The sequence below is a fragment of the Neopelma chrysocephalum genome, unplaced genomic scaffold, assembly GCF_003984885.1.
Source record: "Neopelma chrysocephalum unplaced genomic scaffold, ASM398488v2 Primary Assembly neopelma1_23b, whole genome shotgun sequence".
Classification (NCBI taxonomy): Eukaryota; Metazoa; Chordata; class Aves; order Passeriformes; family Pipridae; genus Neopelma; species Neopelma chrysocephalum.
In genome coordinates this window covers 15737526-15760631 of record NW_020897692.1, presented here as the reverse complement: position 1 = coordinate 15760631, position 23106 = coordinate 15737526, and the positions used below count along the sequence as shown (strand labels likewise).

Genomic DNA, 23106 nt, shown 5'->3' with positions numbered 1-23106 from the left:
GCTGGAGAAACTATTATTTCCTCTCTTTTTACAAGCTATGGTCAGAAGAATCTTGCTACACGATGGATCTTGCTTAACATTTTCAGGATCTATTCTGAGAGTTAAAAAAAACAGATTTTTTTTTCAAATTGTCAGTTTGAATGAACCTCCTACACTACAGTTTCATCATAAAACTTTTAAGATTGTATTAAGTTTAAACGTGTTTATGTAAGTAATTTGATTCTGGTTAAAAAAATGGCAACAGATGTTCTTAATTAAAGCAATGTATTTTTAAAGGCTGAAACACAGCTGTGATTTTCATCTTTGTGGGTAATGGCACCGGACCACAATTAGTAATATATTCTTTTTATTATAAAAATATCCTTCAGTTATCTTACTTAATACAGTACTAAACACGGTCTCAGTAGAAAAGTAATAAAAAAAATCTATATTGCCCAAGCTAATTGTCCTCGTGTTATCGATTTAAATAAAAAAAACCTATAAAAGTATGCCCCTCTTGTCTCTTAGAGTAATGAATCCTTTTCAAGTTCTGCTTGTCGGAAGCTTTTATACTTTGGAACACTGAATAAGTTTAACATGTATTAAATTACTTACAGTGAATCCTCCAATTATATTAAGACACAATCCTTCATTCAGACAGTTGATGCTGAGCAGACTGCAGTAGTCAATTACTTCCTCACAGTTCTTTCCAGTGAATCCTGGCATGCAGCTGCAAATACACAAGTGTATTTTAGAGGACTTGCATTTTAAAAGTTAATTGTATTTAATTATGTTCCATAATTCTATTAAATAATGTTCTTGCAGTAACAAAACAGATCTCATGTGTTATTTAAAATACACAGAATATGTTTTCAAGGAATTAAAAATCAGTTGCATGATTCTGAATAATTTTGCTTTCCCATAAAATAATTATTTCATGGACTAAAGCATTTTCATATAAATATAATCTTCCAAAAAAAAAAAAAACAACAGAATGAGGTATTATTAATAAACAGCTATAAACAAAGTAACAAGGTTTTGGGAAACTGTTAGAAAGAATAGGTCAATTAAAGCACCAAAGAGGAAAAATTAGATATATGATGATAAGTGAGTTTTAAAGTAATCAACATCAATCATTGCTAATGATTAAATGGTAATAGATAATGACATGCTTAGTTAAGTATGGAACAATGTAGAGAGGGCAATGCATAGTTGGTTTTGTGTTTGTTTTATTGTAATTCAGTATTTTCTTTAAAGAAGAAAATTAGCATTTTATTTTTGTGATGGTTTGTTAGTTCCATGTGATGCCAATGGAGCTGTGGGTAACTCTTCTATGGTAAAAGGAACTACAGAAATTTATTCTGCTTCATGTCAACACTTAGTAGTAGTAGGAGAAAATCCTTTTCTATATGTAGCCCTCCAGTGTTTAGAAAAAATCCCGTATACACAAATAAAAAAGATGTTATTCAAATGGATAATAAAAAAGTTTTATTCAAAAGTAATAATGGAACAATGTAGAAAAATATTTGAATATTTATATCCTGATAGATACAAATCTCTGTCAAACTCTATATGTTCTTACCAACATACATAGCATGTTCCTCTGTTTAAAGACTCTTTCTGGTATCATGTAAAGAAAAGATTTAAGAAGAGAAAGGAAGTGGCCAGCAATATGAATATTTGTGTTTGTGAAGGAATCCAAAAGTGACAGATGGGATGTTTCCTCTTAGCTTTTTCCAAGGGGTACTTTGTGTAATGACTCAGTCCAGAAGCTGGAAATCATGAACATGAAACGGATTTGCTTCTGTTTCTCCTGTGTTCTTGTTCCTAATAAATATGAGTTTCAGTCATGTTGTTCATGTTTTCCCATTAAAAGAAACCAATTCCATCCCTGGTTTCAAAATGTGTCAAGTCTCTCAGAGTTATGTAGTATACAAAAGTAAAGGATATATTTTCAATAGCAATTAGCTAGGCAACAACATTCGACAGAAAGTGCCTGAGTTGACCATACTTTCTAAATCAGCTAAAGAGATCTATCAGCGGGTATGGCTCTGCCTCTGAGGAATGCACAGACACATCTAGCATGTCCAGAGGCTGAAGTCACTAATTAAGCTTAGTTAAGTATTAAACAGGTTGGATTTAATAAGAAATCGCTGGAGACCATCCACATAATTCACACATAGGACCACTTGGACAGAGGTAGATAAATATGGGAAAAACTTCTCTAAATAGTTGTATGTTTTGAGGCTAGTCATAACCACAGAAGGACACTATATACAAGTAGCAATGGACTACATAATCCTCACCCTCCTCTTGAAAAACGTGTTGTGTGCAATTATATTGCTGCTATTTCAAGTACTTGGCTTCAAAGTTCTTGCAAAGTCCATTCTTAACAGATTTCCAGTTCATGTACTGTAGCTAAAAGGATTTTTTCATAATACTTATCTGCTTTTAGTTCTGCATGTTCAGGGATATCAGATAGCTACATTCTGATTTTTCCCTCTAAACAAAAGTACTCATATCAACAGATAGCATATCTATTGTCCTTTATAGTATAGCATAATTTATCCATACATTAAATTTACATATAAAAGGAACATAAAACAATAATAACAAAATTTTTTAATCCTTTGTTATAATTTAATTTTTAAATAATATCTAAACCAAAATCAGAGCAATTAAATTACATTTGTTTTACTGATTTGTTTTTACCTATGATCTGGAGAGGTGAAAGAGTTCCTAGCTTTTTTTTGCTTTAATCTATTTAGCTAGTCTATGACTGTTTCATTAAAGAGATAATCTAGTAAGGAAATGTTAGAAGCTGGATTTTCTAATTTTTATACTTGCTCATTTTTCCTATTTATGTTTTTATTATTTTTTTTGCAATAAATATACAAATGTTAGGGAAGGCAAGAGTAAACTAAGAGCAAAAAAACTTGACAGTAAAGTTACAGAGACAACATTAACAGAACAAATATTCTCAGAACACCCTTTCACATTTTTGTGTCTTTTAATTGTCCTAAGTAACATGGAAAATAGAAGAAGACACAAAGAAACCAATCACAGTTTATTGTGATGGATATCCTTGTTCACTGGCTATTTGAATTCAGCCTAATTTTTTACATTTAAGAAAAAATGTTACTATTAGATCTTTAGCATAAAGCTGCGTATGATATCAAGACTGAAAGGGTGGAATTATGATACAAGATAGTCATACATCATAACTGAAGTGGAGAAAATTAAACTGAGTCAGTCTCGTTAAATGTTTAGAGTGGAAAACAACTGGTTTTCCAAAGAAGGAAGGATATATAGATAAAAGCTAAAATTGTGATGGATATAAGAATGTAGCTTGGGCATGAGGAAAAACACATAAGATAGGGGGAAGCAAAAAAAAACCATAATGAAGAAAAAAGGTCAAAACAGCTATTATTTGAACTTGTATCTGCATGTGAGATAAATGCCATTACGTTTATTTATAATGTTAAAATGCTATAAAAGTGGATCATGTAGCAATATTGCATGGAGTATTACACTGAATGTGGTAGCACTATTGTTGTAGTGGTATTACACTGAATGAAACACATGCAGTTTATTGTGAGCTAATTGGACAGAGACACAACATACAGTATTTGACAATGATTACCAAAAGTGAAACAAATCTTCACTTAAGACTTTGAATGAGCAATGCTAATTATTCAATCTGCATTGTACACAGGGCCAGGATATTTTTTAATATTTTTATTTTGTTTTGTTTTTGTTAATAAAGGCAATCTACATCTTGATATTAATTATTCATTATATGCATATTTTAAATGTAAATGTCAAAACATAATTTCCTACTTATTCATGCACCAGCATACCGTGTGAAAGACTCACTATATAATAATAAATTATTAGCTTATATCTTGGTTTAAAGAATTGGAAAATTAATGACAACACTGTTGTTCTGTGCTATACATATCTATATGGGAAGATCTAACTTGTATGTGTGCTTGTACGTGTGCGTTTATATGTATTTCTGTATTTAGGAGTAAGTATGAATAAAATTTTAAGTATTTTCTTCTTTGGGAGAATTGTAAACATAGTTCTACTTATATTTTTATTTCCAGACTTCTCAATTTAATTTCTGCTGATGGACTGTAAGTTTGTGCTCTGTACATCTTTTTTTGCAGTTTCTAGGTTCATTTATAATGTGATGTCATGCTTTTGTGTATTGCAGCTTTCAATTCTCTGCTTTCATGAATATCCTAAAATTTGAATGTTGTTTACTGCACCTCAGTAATGCTTAGCAGAACCTACTCAGGCAGCCAGATAAAAGCCAAGGAAGAGGGAAGAGGACAAATTGTACTCCTTAGTGACATAAAAAAAAAATCTAAAAACGTATTTAAAGTGAAATTAAATTATACACTGGGTCACTTCTGTTACTTTCAAATGGATATTTTTTAGCATGGTCTTTCTGAATAAAACAGTTTTCATATGCTGCTTGAAGGATCAACCTAAGGTCTACTAATGCACGTCTGTGAACTAGAAATTAAATAGGTTGTCTTATCTTTTCAGAAAAAACAGTGACACCTGTAGTATAACTGTCTCACTTATCATCAATTTGTCGGGATTTATATGTTTCATCTTATGTATTAATAATGGAATGATTTTTAGCCCCTTAAATACTTTAAATCTTTCTTTATCACTTCAAGAGTTTTCAAGAAGACTAATACAATAAAGCACCAAAAATAAATTAAATATTTTAAAAGAGAAGTTTATAGTTTTCTGTGCTCTCTGCGAATGACAATGTCTTTTCTTTCTGCAATCTATGGGATATCATCAGGTGAAACAACAAAGTACTGACATAAATTAATTTCCAATCTTACCGGCAGTTGTAGTTCTGCTGTTTAGCTATGCAAGTTGCATTATTTAAACAAGGCAATAATTCACATGGGTTCAGTATTCTCTCACAGAACTTGCCAGTAAATATTGGCAGACAGATACATGCCACATCCTATAGGAGACAAGGAAATTAGAAATAATTGTGATACACAAGGCAATACAAAAATTAGTGTTTACTTCCATTTCTATACAGACCCTAACAAGGCCAGGATTTCATCATATTAAGCAGTCTAGAAAGATAGAAGGAAAAGCAATTCTAGCCTCAGATAGGTTACAAACTTGACTTAGGATAAGTGTAATAAGCCCTCCAGTACAGATTATACCAGACTTGGGTTTGCTAGCTGGAAATACACCAGCTCTAAAATTGGCTGGCTCTGTGATTTCATAACTGAATCAAGAAGGAGTTTTATAATACATTTAGGCTTTTCCTAATTTCTGATTTTTTTCCAATATAATATTTACTTCTATCAAACAGTAACAGTACACAAGGTACATCAGATACCAAATAGTATTCAGCAAGTAGAGGAGGAAAGAAAATTGTGTGTATCCTTTTCCCCCTTCATTATGAGGCACAGAGACTATTCTTCTCTATAATGGTGAAAGACATCTGTCCGTTACAGCAATTCCTAATGTGTACAGTAAGAAACGTAAGTTATTTTACAAAACAAAATATTTCTTAGAGCTTATACTCTCACCCTTATTTTTCTATATAAAGTTATGCTCTTTTATAGGCCTTTTGAAGTCAGAAAGTAAAGGAAAAAAATAAAGGGGTTTGTTCCCCCAGGGAAATTGGAAGTGCTCAGGTGTTTCTTTAGAATTGGTCCTAAAGGTATAATCAGGAAACTTCAGTATCTATTGAGAGATGTCTATATGTGTGAAACAAATTACTATATTTGTTTCTTTATTGTATAAAATAGTATGTGCTAGTATATCTAATAGACAAAATATATAAACAGGTTGCATGACAGGAATCTATCAATTTTTTCAGCAATTTAGATGTCCCTTTTTTTCTCTGTGCATGAATATGTATCACTGGTATGCAATAACTAAACTTTTGAATTCTTCTTTCACTATTTTGGTTCTGTACAATCACTGCTATTTGCAATAGTCATGCTAATGAAAGAATGATACTTTTTGACATAAAACCAGGTATGATTTTATTATCAAAACTTTGTGACTCTGCATGAATTTATTCTATTTTACAAAAAGAAAAATGAAAGAAAAAGGGGAATTAAAAACATACCACATGAAAAGCAAGAAAAAGAGACAAACACTAGTTAATAAAAACCACTGATGCATCATGTTTTATGTCACAAGATTTTATCAGAGAGAGGAATAAAGAAATGAAACAATATTAGTAGCTCCTTAAGTAATCACCAAGCAACTGAACTGAAATGTGGAATTTGGGCTTTTTATCATATAATTATACATTAGAATTAAACGTTTTGACACTTTCATGGAACAGATACTCCTGGAAGCTATGTCATGGCATATGGATGACAGGGAGGTGATTAGGAACAGCCAACACGGCTTCACAATGATGTCTGACTAATGGTGGCTTTCTATGATGAAGTGACTGCAATGACTGGTAAAGGAACTGATGCCATTTACCTTGACTTCTGTAGGGCCTTTAACATCATCCCACACATTGTCATTGCTGCTAAACTAGTGAGACAGGGGAAGAGCTGTAAATGTCCCATCCCTGGAAGTGTTTGAGGTCAGGTTCGATGGGACTTTCAGCAACCTAATCTAGTGTAAAGGGTCTCTGCCCACAGCATAAATGTTGGAAATAGATGATATTTAAAGGTCCCTTCCAACCCAAATAATTTTATGATTCCGTGATTCTATGATTCTATGTTCAAATAGGGACCTCTAAAGTTTGTACTTACATTTGGCAAATCAAGACATGTGCCTCCGTTCTGACATGGCCTTGAAGAACATTCATTGATATCAATTTCACAGTTGTGACCAAGAAATCCAGAAGGGCAAACACAAACATATCCAGACCGATTATACTGGCATATGCCTTCATTTAGGCATGGCTGAGATTCACAAAGATCACCAGGTTTCTCACAAAATGGACCTAAAAGAAATAAACATAAAAAATTACAGTGTTTGAGTGAATGAGTCACCTTGATATGCTGCCCATAAACATAACTTTTTTACTTCTTTACTATGATGTGTTGTTGTGTTTCCTTATTATTTCTTTTCTTTTTTAAAAAAAAATTTTAAGAGATTGAGAGGCTTTTATTTATTGTGTTTTTTAAAATTGTTTACACTGCAAAGCTCCAATTACTGACTGGGGCATCTGTATGCTATCACCATTTAAAAAGCAAATAATTTAATATGTTCCTGTATGTTTCGTTTGTTTTGGTGAATAAATGTGGTAGAAATCTATGGGAATGACTAACCTCATCTGTAACAAAGGAAGGAGGTGAACTAGAATCATAGTCCCAGAAGACACTGAACAGTCACTCAATATTTCTCTCATGGTGGTTATTACTAGGGGAAGCTGAATCCAGTATACTCTCAGACACGTGAGGTTGTTCTCATTTCTATTTATAGATCCAGCCAGTAGCAAAACTGAATGTGCTCCCAGTAAGCAAACACACAATCACATACACGCACACAAACCCACTCATGCACCCCCCCCCCCCAAAATACAGACACATGGGCCATATGGATCAACAGGAAGAACAATGTCTTTTCCCTTGCATAAACACAAACAGCAGTCACATCAACGAAACAGCAATGATGGCTCAAATGTTTTCCTCCTCTCTGGCTAGTCAGTGTTGAAGTTCAACAGCAAACATACACTCCCTCATTTTCTATATGCAAAAATAAACCATCATTAATGGATCTCTCAAGAATCAGCATAGATTTTGTCTGAGATCCATACCAGAATCCTGAACCTCTTGACAACTTGCTGGCTCAGAGCTTGAGTCATTCCAGATCTGGGTATCATTCTGGTTGCTGGCTAGTCCAGTTTAAAGGTCCGTCTCTCCCCACTAGGAAAGCTGGTAACACAGAAGTAGCAAAGAAAAGAGACTGCAGTGATCAGACACAGTCTCAGCCAGAGAAGTATAATAGGCAGCAGCCTGCTTACATTCAGCCAGCAGCTAAGAATTTACTTCCATTTACTTCAGAAAAATTATGTAGCAAATATGCTTTTTACATATTTTGTGCTTTGGTGCTCTGATTCAAAGCAACTCCCTATCACATACTTACAGATTACATCAGAGGAATTTTTCAGCAATTTGCTGTAGCAATAATATTAACTTCATAGTAAATCCCCTCTGAAGAAATAATATGTATTGATTCCACATTTTGTTAGTCACTTGAGTCCACTGAATTAAAAATAGATATTCACAAAAGAATAAATTACACTTTACAAAAATATGTATAATTTTGAAATGGTAAACAGAATACTTTTAACTCAAATTGTAAACTGCAAGGTAAACATAACTAATTAGTTATAAATCAGTTAATAGATAAGTATGTGAAACTCTAATAATTTCATTACCAGTAGCTATATAAAGAGAGGAACTGTAAGTATGTGTAACAACATTTACTAGGAGATCGAAATTTCGCACTCTGTCTCTATTATATACCAGAACAGCTGATGCAACAAACACTATACAAGAAAATCCCATTAGCAGAAAAAGGGTCAAAACACATTTTCCATCCCTCAGTTCAGTAGAAATAGTTATTCCAATAAGGCAAAAGAAATTGGATCTATCTTTTATTACAGAATGTTCACTTCTCTTTAACATCAGAGGACAGTCAAAAAATATTTCATGAATTTTTTGCTATCCCTCATCACCATAGTAACCAAATTACAGTATATTGCAACTTGCAGATGTTAGGGCTTGCTAATAGGAAAAGCTAAGAAGGCCATTCGTCAGAACAAGGTCATTGATTGGTATTAGTGCATATATAAGAGAACATCTGCAACATGAAGTGAGGGGTATTGGTCAATTCTCTCGTAATTTTATTTACTATTCAGCTGTCGTGTTCTACTTCAGTACAACATTGTACTCCAGCAGTACTCATAGATGAGGTTATATATCAATACTCACCCTATTTTTTCCTTTTATTAGGCACATTTGACAAGAATGGGTGTTCCTATCCCATCCACAATACTAAATAGGAGAAGGCAAATGAGCAAAACAGTGAATCCCTTTGCTCTACCCAAAGGAAAGCCAGAAAGAGTAGTCTCACTAGCTGAATGGATTAATGAGTTTTTCCTGCCATTGTTTCTACACCTGAATCCATTCAATCCTCCCCATTTTTTCAGCCATCATTACCTTAGCCTTTTGTTAAACAATGGCTCTTAGTGGGATTATTAGAACAAGGAGAGACTAAATGAACAAAATAGCACAGAAAAATTTAGGCCAGTTGGGAAAACCAGATGAAAGAGATCCCTTTTTGGTAATGTTATGTTCATTTGCAGCAAAACTAGAAAAAGGTAATTGTTCTGCCAAAAAAAAATTAAAAAAAATCGTGCAACATTCTTTTAAGCGAAGACTTGAAGTAGCTAGAAGAGGAATAGAGAAAATCCTGAGAAGAGATAAGGAAATATTGTCAATCATGCCATGAGACATATATCAAGGAAAAATGCATGGTTCGAGGATGGCAAAAAAAAAGATATATCCTTTTTTTCTCCTTGGCATCTCCTTACAAAGAGAGAAAAAAATTCTTTTTTTTTTAATTTGGGAAAAAACCAGTTCATTTAGTGCAAACTGGTAGCCAATAACCTAACCAGGTCAAAGGGGATCAATTTAAATGAAGATACTGAGGCAACAACTTCACTCATAGTCTAAAACACAAGTCACATCTATCAATGTCTTTTAGGAAGAATTCAGTACTTTTTCCTTAATCATTGATGCTAATTATTTCTTTGACAATCCTCTACTCTACAATTCACTGTATTCAGCATATTATGTACAAAGCAAGAGCAGTGCTCTTTCACATGAACATCCATGCCTGACGAGTTTGACAAATCAAGTCAATAAACAGAATTCCGAAGAATTTGTCTTTTAAGATTTTTATTTTATCATTCTCAAACCTTATGTCACACTCAATCTATTTACTAAATAAGACTGAAAGATGACTTGATTACAGCTCTTGGATGGGGAAAATATCAAACACTAAAGGGATCATTAATTCAGTGAAGAAGTGTGTAAGAAAAGCAAACAACTAAAGAGAGAAGCAAAATCATATAAAGTCAGAAATGCCTTACACATTTTTACCAGTGATTTTTCTGTACCAGACTATCATGAAAGAATTGAATTCAACAGTTGCTGATGTCTTCACATCAATACTTTTTAAAAGATAGTTGTTTAACCATATACAAGAAGACTGAAGTCTTCATATATAGATAAGGAATACAACAAGCTTTGGTTGGAAGAGATGAACAACTGGTCCCCTAAATTTGAAAATCTATTTATCTACTTTGACTCAAACTGTATACAAACCTTTTTTAAATTGTGTAAAATTATGAATTAATTCTAAATTCTTATTTTAAAATGTATATGTTTTTGTCATCATCAAGCCTATCTTGTTTAGATATGTTTAAATAAATACTTAAATTCATAACCATGCTAAGATTTATTGACCTCTTGAATGTTGTTGTTAGAAATAAGGTAAAGAGGGAACAGGACAAAAATAGATCTTTATAATCTGATATCAGATTTAAGCCTCTGAACGAGGGCAATATTTAAGCAATAAGCACTGCATCAAGGATCAACACAGCAGTCCAACTTGCACTAGCTAGTAAATGCATATTTAAAAGGTTTTTACATGATCTGAAGACCTAAGACTTAAATTAAAAAAAAAAAAAAAAGAAAAAGCTGCAAGGCAAATTCTCTTAACTGCATAGATTTTAAACATAACCTTCTATTTTACTTTGATATAAATAAAAACATAGTATAGATATAATTTATGTGCCATAAATGCTGTATATTTCTGTTGCCAGCAATTTCAACAAAAGTAATTCTTCCCTCAGTCAGACCCAAAAAGAGACATTTGCTGAAAATACTGAAGTCCCTTTAGTGCTCACTAATGAATGATCAGCTACTCAATGCTATGATATATTGTTCAAATTCCCAGGAAGATAAATGCAGAAACCATGTTCTAATGGGAGATAGTTGATTCAGAAAACTTCAGTTTGAAAAAAAATAGTTATCACATTGATTGAATATCTTGATAAAAGAGGAAAATTAAAAACATCATCAGTAGGATCAGTTCACCTTGGTCCTTCAATATAATGAATTCTTATTTGGTTTACTTCAATAAAATAAAAATTGTGGAAGATTAAAAAGCAGGAATGAGTGAGTAAAGATTATCTGACAGATCAATATGAAAGATAATTAATTTTAGTTTAAGGAACTGAACCTTATATTCAGAATGTTCTGGTTTTTTTATGCATGAAGAAAATAAAACACTTCACCAAACTAAACGAATGACAGAAAAATCCCAGCCCTTCTTTGTTTCATTTAACTATATACCTGCTAGTGTTGCTTAGTTTCACTGCGATGGTAAAATGATAAAGCATTTAAAAGACAAAGGACATTTCTGACACCACTGACAAACATCACTCAGTTTCTTAAGCTAGCACATAGTGACATTTACATAAATATCTGAGGTTACTGATTAAAATAAGTAGTTTCTATTTTTAATTGAAGTATTTCTGAACTTCATATTCATGCAAACACTTCTCTTCCCAAGGAGTAAAATATGCTAAAGATCATATTAGCATGCAACATTTTAATATGATTTCAGTGTTTTGTTTTGTTGTTCCTCTAATGAAAACTCAATATTTTCTAGAGCAGTTATGCAAAAGGCACAGTAGACCGTTTCAGGAAACAGCATGTGTTATATAATAAATTATTTGTACTTGTGTCAGAACAGAGCAATAATATTTCAGGGCTGGGATAAAAAAGGAAGCATTTAGTAGGAGAGAGATTTATTCTCAGTGTAAATGAAACACATGACTGCCAGTTGCTACAATCAAGGACCAAGATACACAGTAGGTAGTAAACAAAGTAAAGCCTGAGATTGAAGACAAGTATAAAAATTCAATTGTTAAAAACATTGTTAATATTTTAATATGTTCAGTTTAAGATATAGAATTATAGAAACCCACATAATGCCCTTCTTACGCATGTCATTATTATGTGTTATGCAACAGAACACTCTTGTTATCTATAAAATTAATTCCTAAACAAGGGTCTTTTAATCTCAGGACTATCAGGTTTCAATTGATTACACGAAAGAATTTCTACAATAAACTAATCCCTATCTGTTTAGCTCAGTTAAGAGCCAGTCCAATCCATTTCACTTCTTCTTTTTACCTTCATGAGTTTTGTCAGATCCTCTTCCTTTTAAATGTATATATTGGGTTTGTGTGGCTGGGTTTTGGTAGTGGGGAGCTACAGGAGTGGCTTCTGTGAGAAGCTGCCAGAAGCTTCCTCTATGTCTGGCAGAGCCAACGCCAGCCAGGTCCAAGACAGAAGTGTTGCTGGCCAAGGCTGAGCCAATCAGCAATGATATTAACACCTCTGTGATAAGATATTTAAAAAGAAAAAAGAAAGTTATTGGGCAGATGTAATTGCAGCCAAAGAAAAGCAGAGTGAGAATATGTGAGAGGAACAACTATGCAGACACCAAGGTCAGTGAAGGAGGGGGAGGAGGTGCTCCAGGCACCAGAGCTGAGATTTCCCTACAGCCCGTGGTGCAGACCACAGTGAAGAAGGTTGTCTCTCTGTAGCCCATGGAGGACCATTAGGGGTGCAGAGATCCAACTGCAGTCCATGCAGGAGACCCACACCGGAGCAGGTGGATTCCTAAAGGAGGGCTGTGCTGGAGCAGAGCCCTGACAGAGACCTGCACTACCATGGAGAGAGGAGCCTGCATTGGAGCAGGTTTGCTGGTAGGACTTGTGGCCCTGTGGGGAACCCAAACTGGAGCAGTCTGTGCCTGAAGGTCTGCACTCTGTGGAAAAGTGAGATATGTTGCAGCAGTTTGTTGAAGCAGTTTGTTGCCCATGCCACTGGAGAAGTTGGAGGAGGACTGTCTCCCATGGGAGGGACCCCAAGCTAGATCAGGTGAAAGACTTCTCCCTGAGTAGTGGCAGAAACAACCTGTGATGAACTGACTGTAACCCTCATTCCTCCTCTCCCTGTGCTGCTGGCAGGGAGGAAGTAGAGCTGGGAAGGAGGGAGGGGTTGGGGGGATGGTGTTTTATAGATTTGTTTTACTTCTCATTATCCTGCTCTGATTTTTTTAGTTATGAATTAATTTAATATCCCCAATTCAAGTCTGTTCTGCCTGTGACAGTATTTGGTGAGTGATCTCTCCCAGTCCTTATCTCAACCTACAAATCCTTTGTTATATTTTCTTTCCCCGTTCAGTTGTGGAGGGGAGTGATAGAGCAGCTTGGTGGGCACCTGGCATCCAACCATGTCGACCCACTACAATATAAAACTGAAAAGTGTTTTTAAAGGTTGTCTTTGTAGAATGAATTTTTTTTCTGTTTAAACACATCGCTGAATCACAAGTTCTTGTCTTATATATGTAGACCCTGAAATACACCAATATTTCTATAAAATCATTAGTCTTTTAAATATTAGTACAGTATTTACATACTCATCTACACTTCTAATCCAAACCAATGAATGATACCTTTTTTTTCTGCATATGAAATTTCAATAAAATGTGAATCAAAGTCAAATTTACTTAAGGCACTGCAAATCTAGATCTCAGAAAAAGTGAGTGCAAATCTCCATGAAAGATTAAATGGGTTATAATCTTAAATTTAGACAAATTAAGCAGCATTGAAGTTCACTGATGTGCTTTATACAAAAGTTCCAATCAGCATAATTGAAAACAGACATTTTGGAAGTAAATGAATGAGAAGAACAGACATTAGCTTCCATCAGAGGAAAGCCTATTAGATGAAGGGGTTAATAGTGGGTCTGTTAGCTCCCTGGATGAAGATATTGACTGGGAAAACTTTTGGGTGTATCCTTAATGATAAGGAAGTCAGTACGCAGCCCTGATGGAGAAACAAAGGCAGACTGTAAAGTTGGTAGGCCTAGGATGTGCGAACCGCAATAAGGCCTTGAGCTTTGCCAAATGCATCGCCTATAGATCCTAGCCAATGAAAACGCTGTTGCTTGCTTACTTAAAATAAGGTTACTACTTGCTGCTAGCAAGGAGTATAAAAAGGCAGATGACAAAATAAAGTGGGACAATTTTTCTGTACACAACTAGATTGCTTGTGTCTTTATTGGCCGTCACGACTCTACACCGACAATTAGATAGAAAATTATTGTACTGCTGGAAAAATTCATCAAGAGTCCTTGAAAACTTTTAGTTTTACTTCTGTCGACTAACCACAGTGTCCAAAAAGTAGTGTAAGCTAATAGAGCTGGGCTGATTCTGAGCCACTGCCACCCTGGCCACTGCTAAGGTAGTGTGCATACACTGTCCCTGCTTCTGGAAGGCTGTTATTCCTTGGGGCAAAAGCAGGACATTACCCTAAGTTTAGGACATCATATACTATTTCTAGTGCTTCAGTTAATTGAAGGAATGGTTGTTCAAGCTGCTATGGACATCAGAAATAATAGCCATGATGTTCAAATAGACAGTTGTGACTTTTATCAAGAACACCAACACTGCCCGCTCACAGAAAGTCTAGATTTAAAATTGCCTTTCTCTTTGCAGCCAGATACTGGTGTTTACCACAGAGAAGAAAATCTAAGTGTGTCCATTAACAATGAATTCACCAATATTGCCTGGATTTTATTGTAGTAAAAATGATATAATTTCTTATCAATCTTTTGGAATGTTATTTTTAAAAATGTAGTGATTAAACACTCTTTTCTCTGAAGCAACAGTTTCTTCAGATGATATTAATTCAATTCCTCAACTACTCCTGAAGTAATAATACCTTTTCTATACTCAAATTCAAAATATATTCCTGATGGCTAACATATTTCTGTGAGAAGCTCAATATTTCTGAATTCTGAAGTATTACGTCTCTTAGAGATGAGGTCTTACCTGGCACTGTAGACTAGCATTGTGCATGAGTTTTTTCAGTATGGTTTCTAAAAGTGTGAATGGGAGACACATTTTTATTAAAATTCTAAGTGATAATAGATCATTATACTAAGTGGGACAGAATTTTTCTTCATTAAAATGAAAAGTCTATATGATTTCAAACTGCAATATGTTGAAAAATAAAAACTTTAGAAGGTAGAATACATATGTCAATCATATATTTTTGAGAAATGACTGTTAAATCTGTGCTAAAAGGTTTACTTTAGTGTACATAATAATTTCTTCTGAGAGTCTTCTTGACACACTTTTCTTTGTTAAAGTGATATAGATTATCTTTGTGTGGTTATTCTTAATTCAGTTATGAAAAGTGGCACACTTCCCATTTTTTAGGCAGTCATAATTGTGTTTATTTATAATTTATCTCAATGGCACTTCATGTAACCTAGTGTAAATCAGAAGAAATCCTATAAAACCTGTTGAACTGATCTAGATCTAATGCATCAATATATACAATAAGTAGACTTATCAAATTCTTCATCTTTCTTTCCTATGGAGTGGAAGTCATCAGATCAAGAGTAAATTTTAGATATTTGGACACCAAAAGTTTTAGACTAATACCTATTGAGAGCCAAATACAGAAACTGACCTGCCACTGGAAGTTCCATAAAATCTTTTAAAAATTGGCTGTAACATGGCTGTACTATATACGTCAATATTCAGCAATCATGACTATGACACAATAAATGTAAACTTATTCAGAAGCTTTTAGGTGTTGATGATGATGATTATGATGATGATGATCTGTTCTTTCAGAAGTAATATTTTTAAGAGTTCCTCTGAAAATAAGACAAAGATGCAATGGTTTATATATTGATAGTGGGCAGTTCAGTTATTTATATGAATCCAGGAAGAAGAGCCTTAAATAAACTAACAACTGAAAAGTTGGTATTTTTTTATTTCTCCGCTAATATACTTTCTATAAGCACGTGACAGGTGATTGACTTTCTCCTTTCTCCTTAATGTTACCACAGCCAGCTGACTAATGATGAAAGATCTTTATGGGCTGAAAAATCATATGGATTCATGACAATACTCAGACATTTTCCTCTGTAATAAATTATATCATGTGTAGCTTGGGCTTTTCTCTTTTTGCAGTCAAAATTCTACTGTGTGAGAAGACAAAAAAGCCTGCATAAACATGTAGGAGGCCACTTACAACTTTGTACATCAACACTAAATAAACACAATACACCTACAGTCAAATGCAGCTTACAGCACTAGTACATTATACACAGCCACAAACATTGTTTGTGAGGAAAACATATTGGGTTTAGCTTGAGTATTTTGATTTTTTGTTCTAGCTACAAAACTTTAAGCATATTGATTGTCACAAAAAGTCCCGAGAGGGTTCAGTTGTGCTAATGTCTAAAACAAAGGCTGGTCTTATGGATAAAATGTGTGGTATGTTGAGATATGATATGTCATTACATCCTCTCATAATCCAGATTTTTCTTCTAGATTATGTATTAATGTATTGTAAATAATTATTATTGAGAAAAAAAAAAAGCCATAGGAGTACCTATAGAAGAAAACCAGAAAAAACAATATAAATATTAATTAGAATTAGGCATCTGTACATTCTATTAGAATTGTGGTGAGAAGGAAAAGGCCTGCTGTATTGTGGCAGTTTATAACATTATTAGACTCTGAGAACCAACGTGGTATTATACCCTTTGCAAAAAAATCAGACTTTGAACATTCAAAGTTTCTCAGAACTGTAGCTTTTAGCCTCCAATGACCTTTGAGTATACTTCCTAATGACCTTTGAGTATACTTCCTGAGGCCAGCTTTGACATCCATCAGCATTATTTAATGGGTCAGTCTGGGGGTATTCAAATCCCTGTATATTGGGATGAGTACTTCAAGCACCTGGTGATTCTGGAAGACTGTAGAGGTACAATGTACTTACTCAGTGCTGGACTAAATGCCAAGGTACTAATATTGAGAGAAGAATAGAGTCTGGGAGATCTCTCATAAAAATGTTAGTCATTATCAAAAGCTGGTAATATCACCATGGGTTACGGCTCTAACACTCTGATGTAACTCAAAGAAACAGAGGCATGGTATGGTGAAAGAGGCCTTGAAAATCGTAGACACAGCGTGCAGCACAGGGCAGTACAGATACGGAGTATCAGGAGGCACGGCACACCCAAGGCACTGGAGATGTCACAGTTGCAAACAACTCACCAATGAACAGTTAAAGAAATGCAGACCTGGAGGTGGACAAAACTGGCCTTATGGGCAACAAAAGAAGGTTGCCCACCAAGCTGCTCTATCACTCCCCCTTCCCAGCTGGACAGGGGAGAGAAAATATGATGGAAAACAACTCGTGAGTTAAGGCAGTTTACTAAAGCAAAAGCAGAAGTTTGTGTGTGCACAAGCAAAGAGAAGAAAACCCCCAATAATTTTATTCTCTACTTCCCATGAGCAAGCAGTCCCCAGTCAATTCCTGGGAAGCAGGTCTTAAGCACTCATGGATCAGATCTTGAGCCAGGACTCTGAAGTGTTACATTTCAAATACAAAACTGCAATATTGAGTGTCTGAAAGGTGTCATTTCTAAATGGCTATGGTAAATTCAGATGTAATGTGGAACTGCAGCCATTACAGTGAATAAAAAGTTAATTTGTTGTTTATTTATATTACTTCAGTTAATATCTTGCATTAAACCCTGTATTTTGAGATTTTAAATATGTTCTTCTCTCTATGCCAATTCTGAAGAGTAAAGAAAAATGTGCAATGAATTCTGTTATGCTTTCTCCATCTATGGTAATTAATCACTAGCCCAGAGAGAAAGATTAGTGTACTGAATAGTGGTGTTATCTGTCCAGTGACCTTGTGTCTGGAAATACTACCCAGAGAACAAACTTCTGGTGGCATGTCATTATGCAAGAAACTTAACTTTAATTCTTAAAGGAAGTTTGTATTTCAGGTGGAGAGAGCTCCAAATGAAAAGGTTAAGTACTTGTTAGATCATTTTTTAACTAGATATAAAATGCCAGAATAAGATAGTAAATGTTAAATTCTTTATAAAATACATGAGTGAGCAGCATAAAATGAATGCCATCTGTTTTAACTTTTCCTTCCTACTGCACTATGGATTAGAAGAAAGCTGCTGGAGGGGAGGGGTGAAATCACTCCTGAGTACAACTGAAACTGCAGGAATCCAGGCAGAGCTGTGAGCAACAGGGTGAGCAACATGAGCATAAACCGAATGATTTGTGAGAAACAAACAGGGAGCTAAAGCATCATGGTGAAGAGCAGAAAGATGTTTTTCCTATGGTCCCAGGAAATAAAGTGTAGAAATTGTTTTAACCCAGAGAATTGCACTAACAGAAGAATTGGGGAACTGATAGCAAAATCGGAGGAAAAGACACAACTAAAGCTTTTTTATTTTGTTTTTTCCTTTGTTATAATGTCTCTCTTTAAAAGTTCATTGTTCTTATTATGGTTTTATAAAACATAGCTTTGGCTATTCAAAGCCCTTCCATATTAAAATGAAAGTGCAGGCAGGTCCAACTCAAAGCTCTAGCTGTTTGTGTCACTGTTGTTAACATTATTTTTTCCATTTCATAGTGGAAAAAGATACTATAGTGTTATAGAATACTATTCAAATACAAATACACTCAGCACAACTTAGCTAGAATAAAAGCGTTTGGCTGTTCTGCCAACAAAATGCACTAACTACCCTATTCTTAACTTGAATGGTCAGAAAAAACTTTTAAAAAAGCAAAATTAAATATTTGAGAGTACAGAAAACAAAACCATAATTCTGATAGCACTGGGGAATGCACATATCTTCCCAAATACTTTTCTTGTTTGATTTTAAAACTGTCTATTTGATTTTAAAACTTCTCAAATTTCAGAGCAGTAGTTTAGATTAGATATTAGGGAGAAATTCCTTACCGTGTGGGTACTGAGGGACTGGACCAGGTTGTCCAGAGAAGCTGTGCATTTCTGGAAGTGTTCAAGACTGGGGTGGATGGGGCTTTGAGCAACCTAGTCTAGTGGAAGGTGTTGCTGCCCACAGCATGGAGGGATGGCACTAGATGATCTTTAAGGTCCCTTGCAAATCAAACCTTTCTATGATTTTGTGATTCAGAGTGAACAAAACCAAATGCAATGTGAAATATTCAATATGCAGTATTATCAGTCAGGCCAGCTATGTTATTTTTAATTGCATCAATTCTTAGGAACTAACTCTGGACTGTAAACATTAGGTAAATGAATTACTGAGTTATTTAAGTGCTACATGTTAATACCACTGTATCTGCTGCAGGATGGCTAGAGCTACATCTCTAAAGACACTGCTGTTGAAGATGGAACTAAAAAGCAAGAAAGGTTCTACATACACTTTCTTGTCTTGCTTGTCATTTAACAACAAGTGTTATCCTTCTGCTGGTGTTTAGGCTGAGGATGAACTGGGATATTAATTGGTACGGGTAGGATGGATTTAACTAAACCAAGAACTAAAGGAAGTAACAAAATGGCATAGGGGACTAAAGGTGCAGATTTTAACTTCTGAAAAGTTATGTTTATGGAAGGTGTTTCTTCCTCCTGCCTCAAGTCTGGGGTTTCTTTGGGTACATGTTCTTTGTTTTGTTTTATCTTCTTTAAATATATTTTTGAAATCACAAACCACTTTCTATTCCCAGGCTGGCAGCTGAAGCCTAGTCCCTCAAGCACACGCACACAGGGCTATTTGCCTGGCAAGGACTGCAGGATGGGTGGTGTCCCCTCCTCCTCAGGGGAGGGGCCATCCCTAGAGCTGGAGCTGTAGCAGGGGAGGCAGCAGTCACAAAACCGAGCTCAGACCAAGGTGAGTCTGAGACCCTGCACTGCTAGGTCAGCCTGAAGCCTTCTACTGTTGATAGCAAAAATCATATATTCAGTGCACTACAAAAGTATTACCGTCCCTAACAGGTGGAGGAAACTGCCAGCCAGCTAATCAGTAGAGTATTTACCCTCTAACTGGCAAAAAAAAAAAAAAGCAATCTTGTATATGCACTGAAGAATTTATGGTATTGTCTTTAGAAAGCAGATTATGCATCGACCTATTGTCTTGCTATACAAATCTGTATCTTGTTGATTTTACTCATTCTGCTATGGAAAAATGTTCAGTTGTCATTTTGTTCAGAACACTGATTTACATGATAAAGAACCTCGTAAAGTTTCATCTATCCTCAAAGCCCACACAATCCAATAAGCCAAAAAGATGGGGCTTTTAATCTTTTTCCTTCATTCTACCATATTTTCAAATTTTGTTTTCTGTTCTGTTTTCATATTTTTTATTTTTATTCTATTATAAATATATTATTTATAATTTTTATTCTTATTTTGGCTGGTATAGAGTTATTTTTCTTCATAATTGTTTGCACGAGGCTGTGTTTAGGACTTGTGCTGAAAACGGTGTTGATAACACATCAGGGTTATAGTTATTGCCAAGCAGTGCTCACAGGGTTAAGGCCTTTTCAGGTTGTCCAGGAAACTTTTGGATGCTCCATTCCTGGAAGTGTTCAAGGCAAGGTAGGATGGGGCTCTGAGCAACCTGGTCTAGTGGAACGTGTCCTTGCCCATGGCAGGGGGGTTGGAACTAGATGATCTTTAAATTCTCTTCCAACCCAAACTGTTCTATGATTCTGTGATTCCACAATTCATGCAATGCCCCACCGAAGAAGAGGTGCATGAGAAGTTGGGAGGCGACATGGATGGGACAGTTGACCCAAACTTACCCAAGAGATATCCCATACCACATGACATTGTACTCAGCAAGAAGAACTTTGGGGGAGAAGGTGCAAGTGGGGGGAATATTTGGAGTTACTTTGCTTGTCTTCCCAAGTAACTGTAACACATGATGGAGCTGTGCTTTCCTGGAAACAGCTGTCTCCCAGTGGCCAGTAGTGAAAGAGCTCATTCTTTTGCTTTGCCTGCATGCAACGCTTTTTTCTTTTCCTATTGAACTGTCTTAATCTCAACCCAAAAGATTTTTCACTTTTACCCTTCCAATTCTGTCCTCCCTTTTCACTGGGATGCCCTATTTCTGGGCTTGATTTCTTGGTTAAGAGTTCAGAAATCCTAGTTCCTAGGAAGTTCTTTCCAACACCACTGACTCCTGTCTGTCTGATCCTTCTCTCCACTAGTGTTCTGCATAAGCTGCTGTCTCTTTTCTCACCGCCTTTTTCTCCTCTTTGCCACGCTGGTATGTGAAGGCTTCTCCCCTAAGTCTGCTCAGTTGTTGACTATCTTCTTTTGCCTTTCTTTTTTTAAAAGGGATATATTAACTGAGTTTGACAAACAAGAGTGATTCTTTCTGTTACCAATGTTTTTTTGTGTGCTCTGATGGATGGATGCTATTAGTACTCATTTTTGTTATTTTAAAATGCTGCTAGTGCTATCAGTTACACTGATTAATTTATAGTGCCACGTCTCTTCTACCTGGCCTGTGACTGTACAGCCTTATATACTTATTTTACTGCCTTATTGCATAATAAAAACTTTGAATATTTGAATACTTTGAATGCTACAAAAATTAAGAGAGTACTGTTGATCTTGCATCATGAGTTATGTTTACTATTACTATTAATAAGCACATGGAAGATCTTTTTAAAAGGATATTCTCTTAATCTCTCTAAATCGTTTACACCCATAAGAGATGTGCATGTGCATTTATGTACAGAGGCTGGTTTTAGGAGATTCTCTTAAGCAAAGCTGTAAAAGGGCTGTAGTTATTGATGCAGTCCCACAACCAAGTATATAAACTGTTACAATGTATTTATGCATTTGTATGTATATAATTGTGATTGGAGGCTTATACATATGAATATTTAATAAATTGTGATTTTTTTGACCGTTTTTGGCTAAGTAGATAAACTATTGAAATATTTCTAATGTGAATATACTTGATACGTTTTGGTTATTTGGCTCTAAGTTCAGTGCGCGCAAGTTATATTTGTTTTTCTGTGATCATGATCAGTGTACTGGAAGGTTTTCAAGGCATTTACATTCTCAGAACACTGTCCTATTGTTGCCCGTAAACAAAGACACAAACCAACAGAGTGCCGGTTTATGCGGTGCTTTATTCGGGGCCCCGGGAACCTGAGGACTAACGTCCCAAGTCAGGATTCCAAAGACCCTCATTTTCAGTTTAGCTTTTATACACAAACAAGTTTACATTTGGTTTCCACGGCAAAATTAGTACGTGCAGTTCCACAGCAAAACAGTTTCATTCAGTTACAAACGAGCTCATACTGCTAACAATTGACAATCAACTACTCTAATCATAAATCTACTCAAGCTGTCTTATCCCTAGTAACTGTTTAACAGACCCTCACCACATCCAAGGTAACAAATCATTATATACATGCTCGACTAGATTCTTTAATTATTGTTTCCACTTCACAAACAAGGTTGCTAACTTACTACTTTGGAGTGTTGCTCTCTAGGCCTACTCTTCTACTAAGCCTTAGCTATTCTACTGCTAATTTAAATTGCTCTGCAACACTATTATGTTTATAAATAATTGTTTATAAATAATTAAAACAAGAACTGAACTCTTTGAAATGCATCAAAATTCCCAGGGTCTCTTTCTCCCTGAAGAGTGCTAAAAGATCTCCTGTGTTAATGGCTTGTTCAGAATTGGGGGAATTATTCTGAAAAGTAAACTAAATAATCAATCAACAATCACTATCTGCCCTGCATTGAACTTTCTGCCTGTTGTGCAAGCAAGACCATCAATGTCTGGGATGGATTCCAAATGAACCATGGGTTAAAAGCAATTTGCAAACTATTTAAACTTCTTTATTTGTAGCTCCTGATCTGAACTGCTGCACATAAATGAAATTTATAATCATGAATGTATAGACCAATAATTTTTCCACATAATAATGGACAAGGCAATTCTAAATTGAAATGGTGTGGTAAAAGACTAGAACGTATTACAATCTTCAATTATACAATGATTCTTTAATACCATACATTTCTAAAAATAATACATTTTATTCCTTTCATTCAAATTTACTTGTGGCAATGCTGGTCTCTCTAGTTGTATATGCAATGAGCTTCTTCAGCATATAAAGTTTAATCAGCCTTTTGTTCTTTTGAAAGGATGTGAAAAGATTTTT

General features: G+C 35.0%; 1 protein-coding gene across 1 annotated transcript in view; it reads right to left on the bottom strand.

Moving 5' to 3' along the window:
* The window catches only part of EYS (eyes shut homolog), an 868863-nt gene that overhangs the window by 723369 nt on the left and 122388 nt on the right, over positions 1-23106 (bottom strand). Inside the window, exons 4-6 of the mRNA XM_027698171.1 lie at positions 6753-6946; positions 4848-4975; positions 595-709 (exon numbers count right to left, since the gene is read on the bottom strand). Coding sequence (XP_027553972.1) covers positions 595-709; positions 4848-4975; positions 6753-6946 — 437 coding nt within the window. The remainder of the gene's footprint in view (positions 1-594; positions 710-4847; positions 4976-6752; positions 6947-23106) is intronic.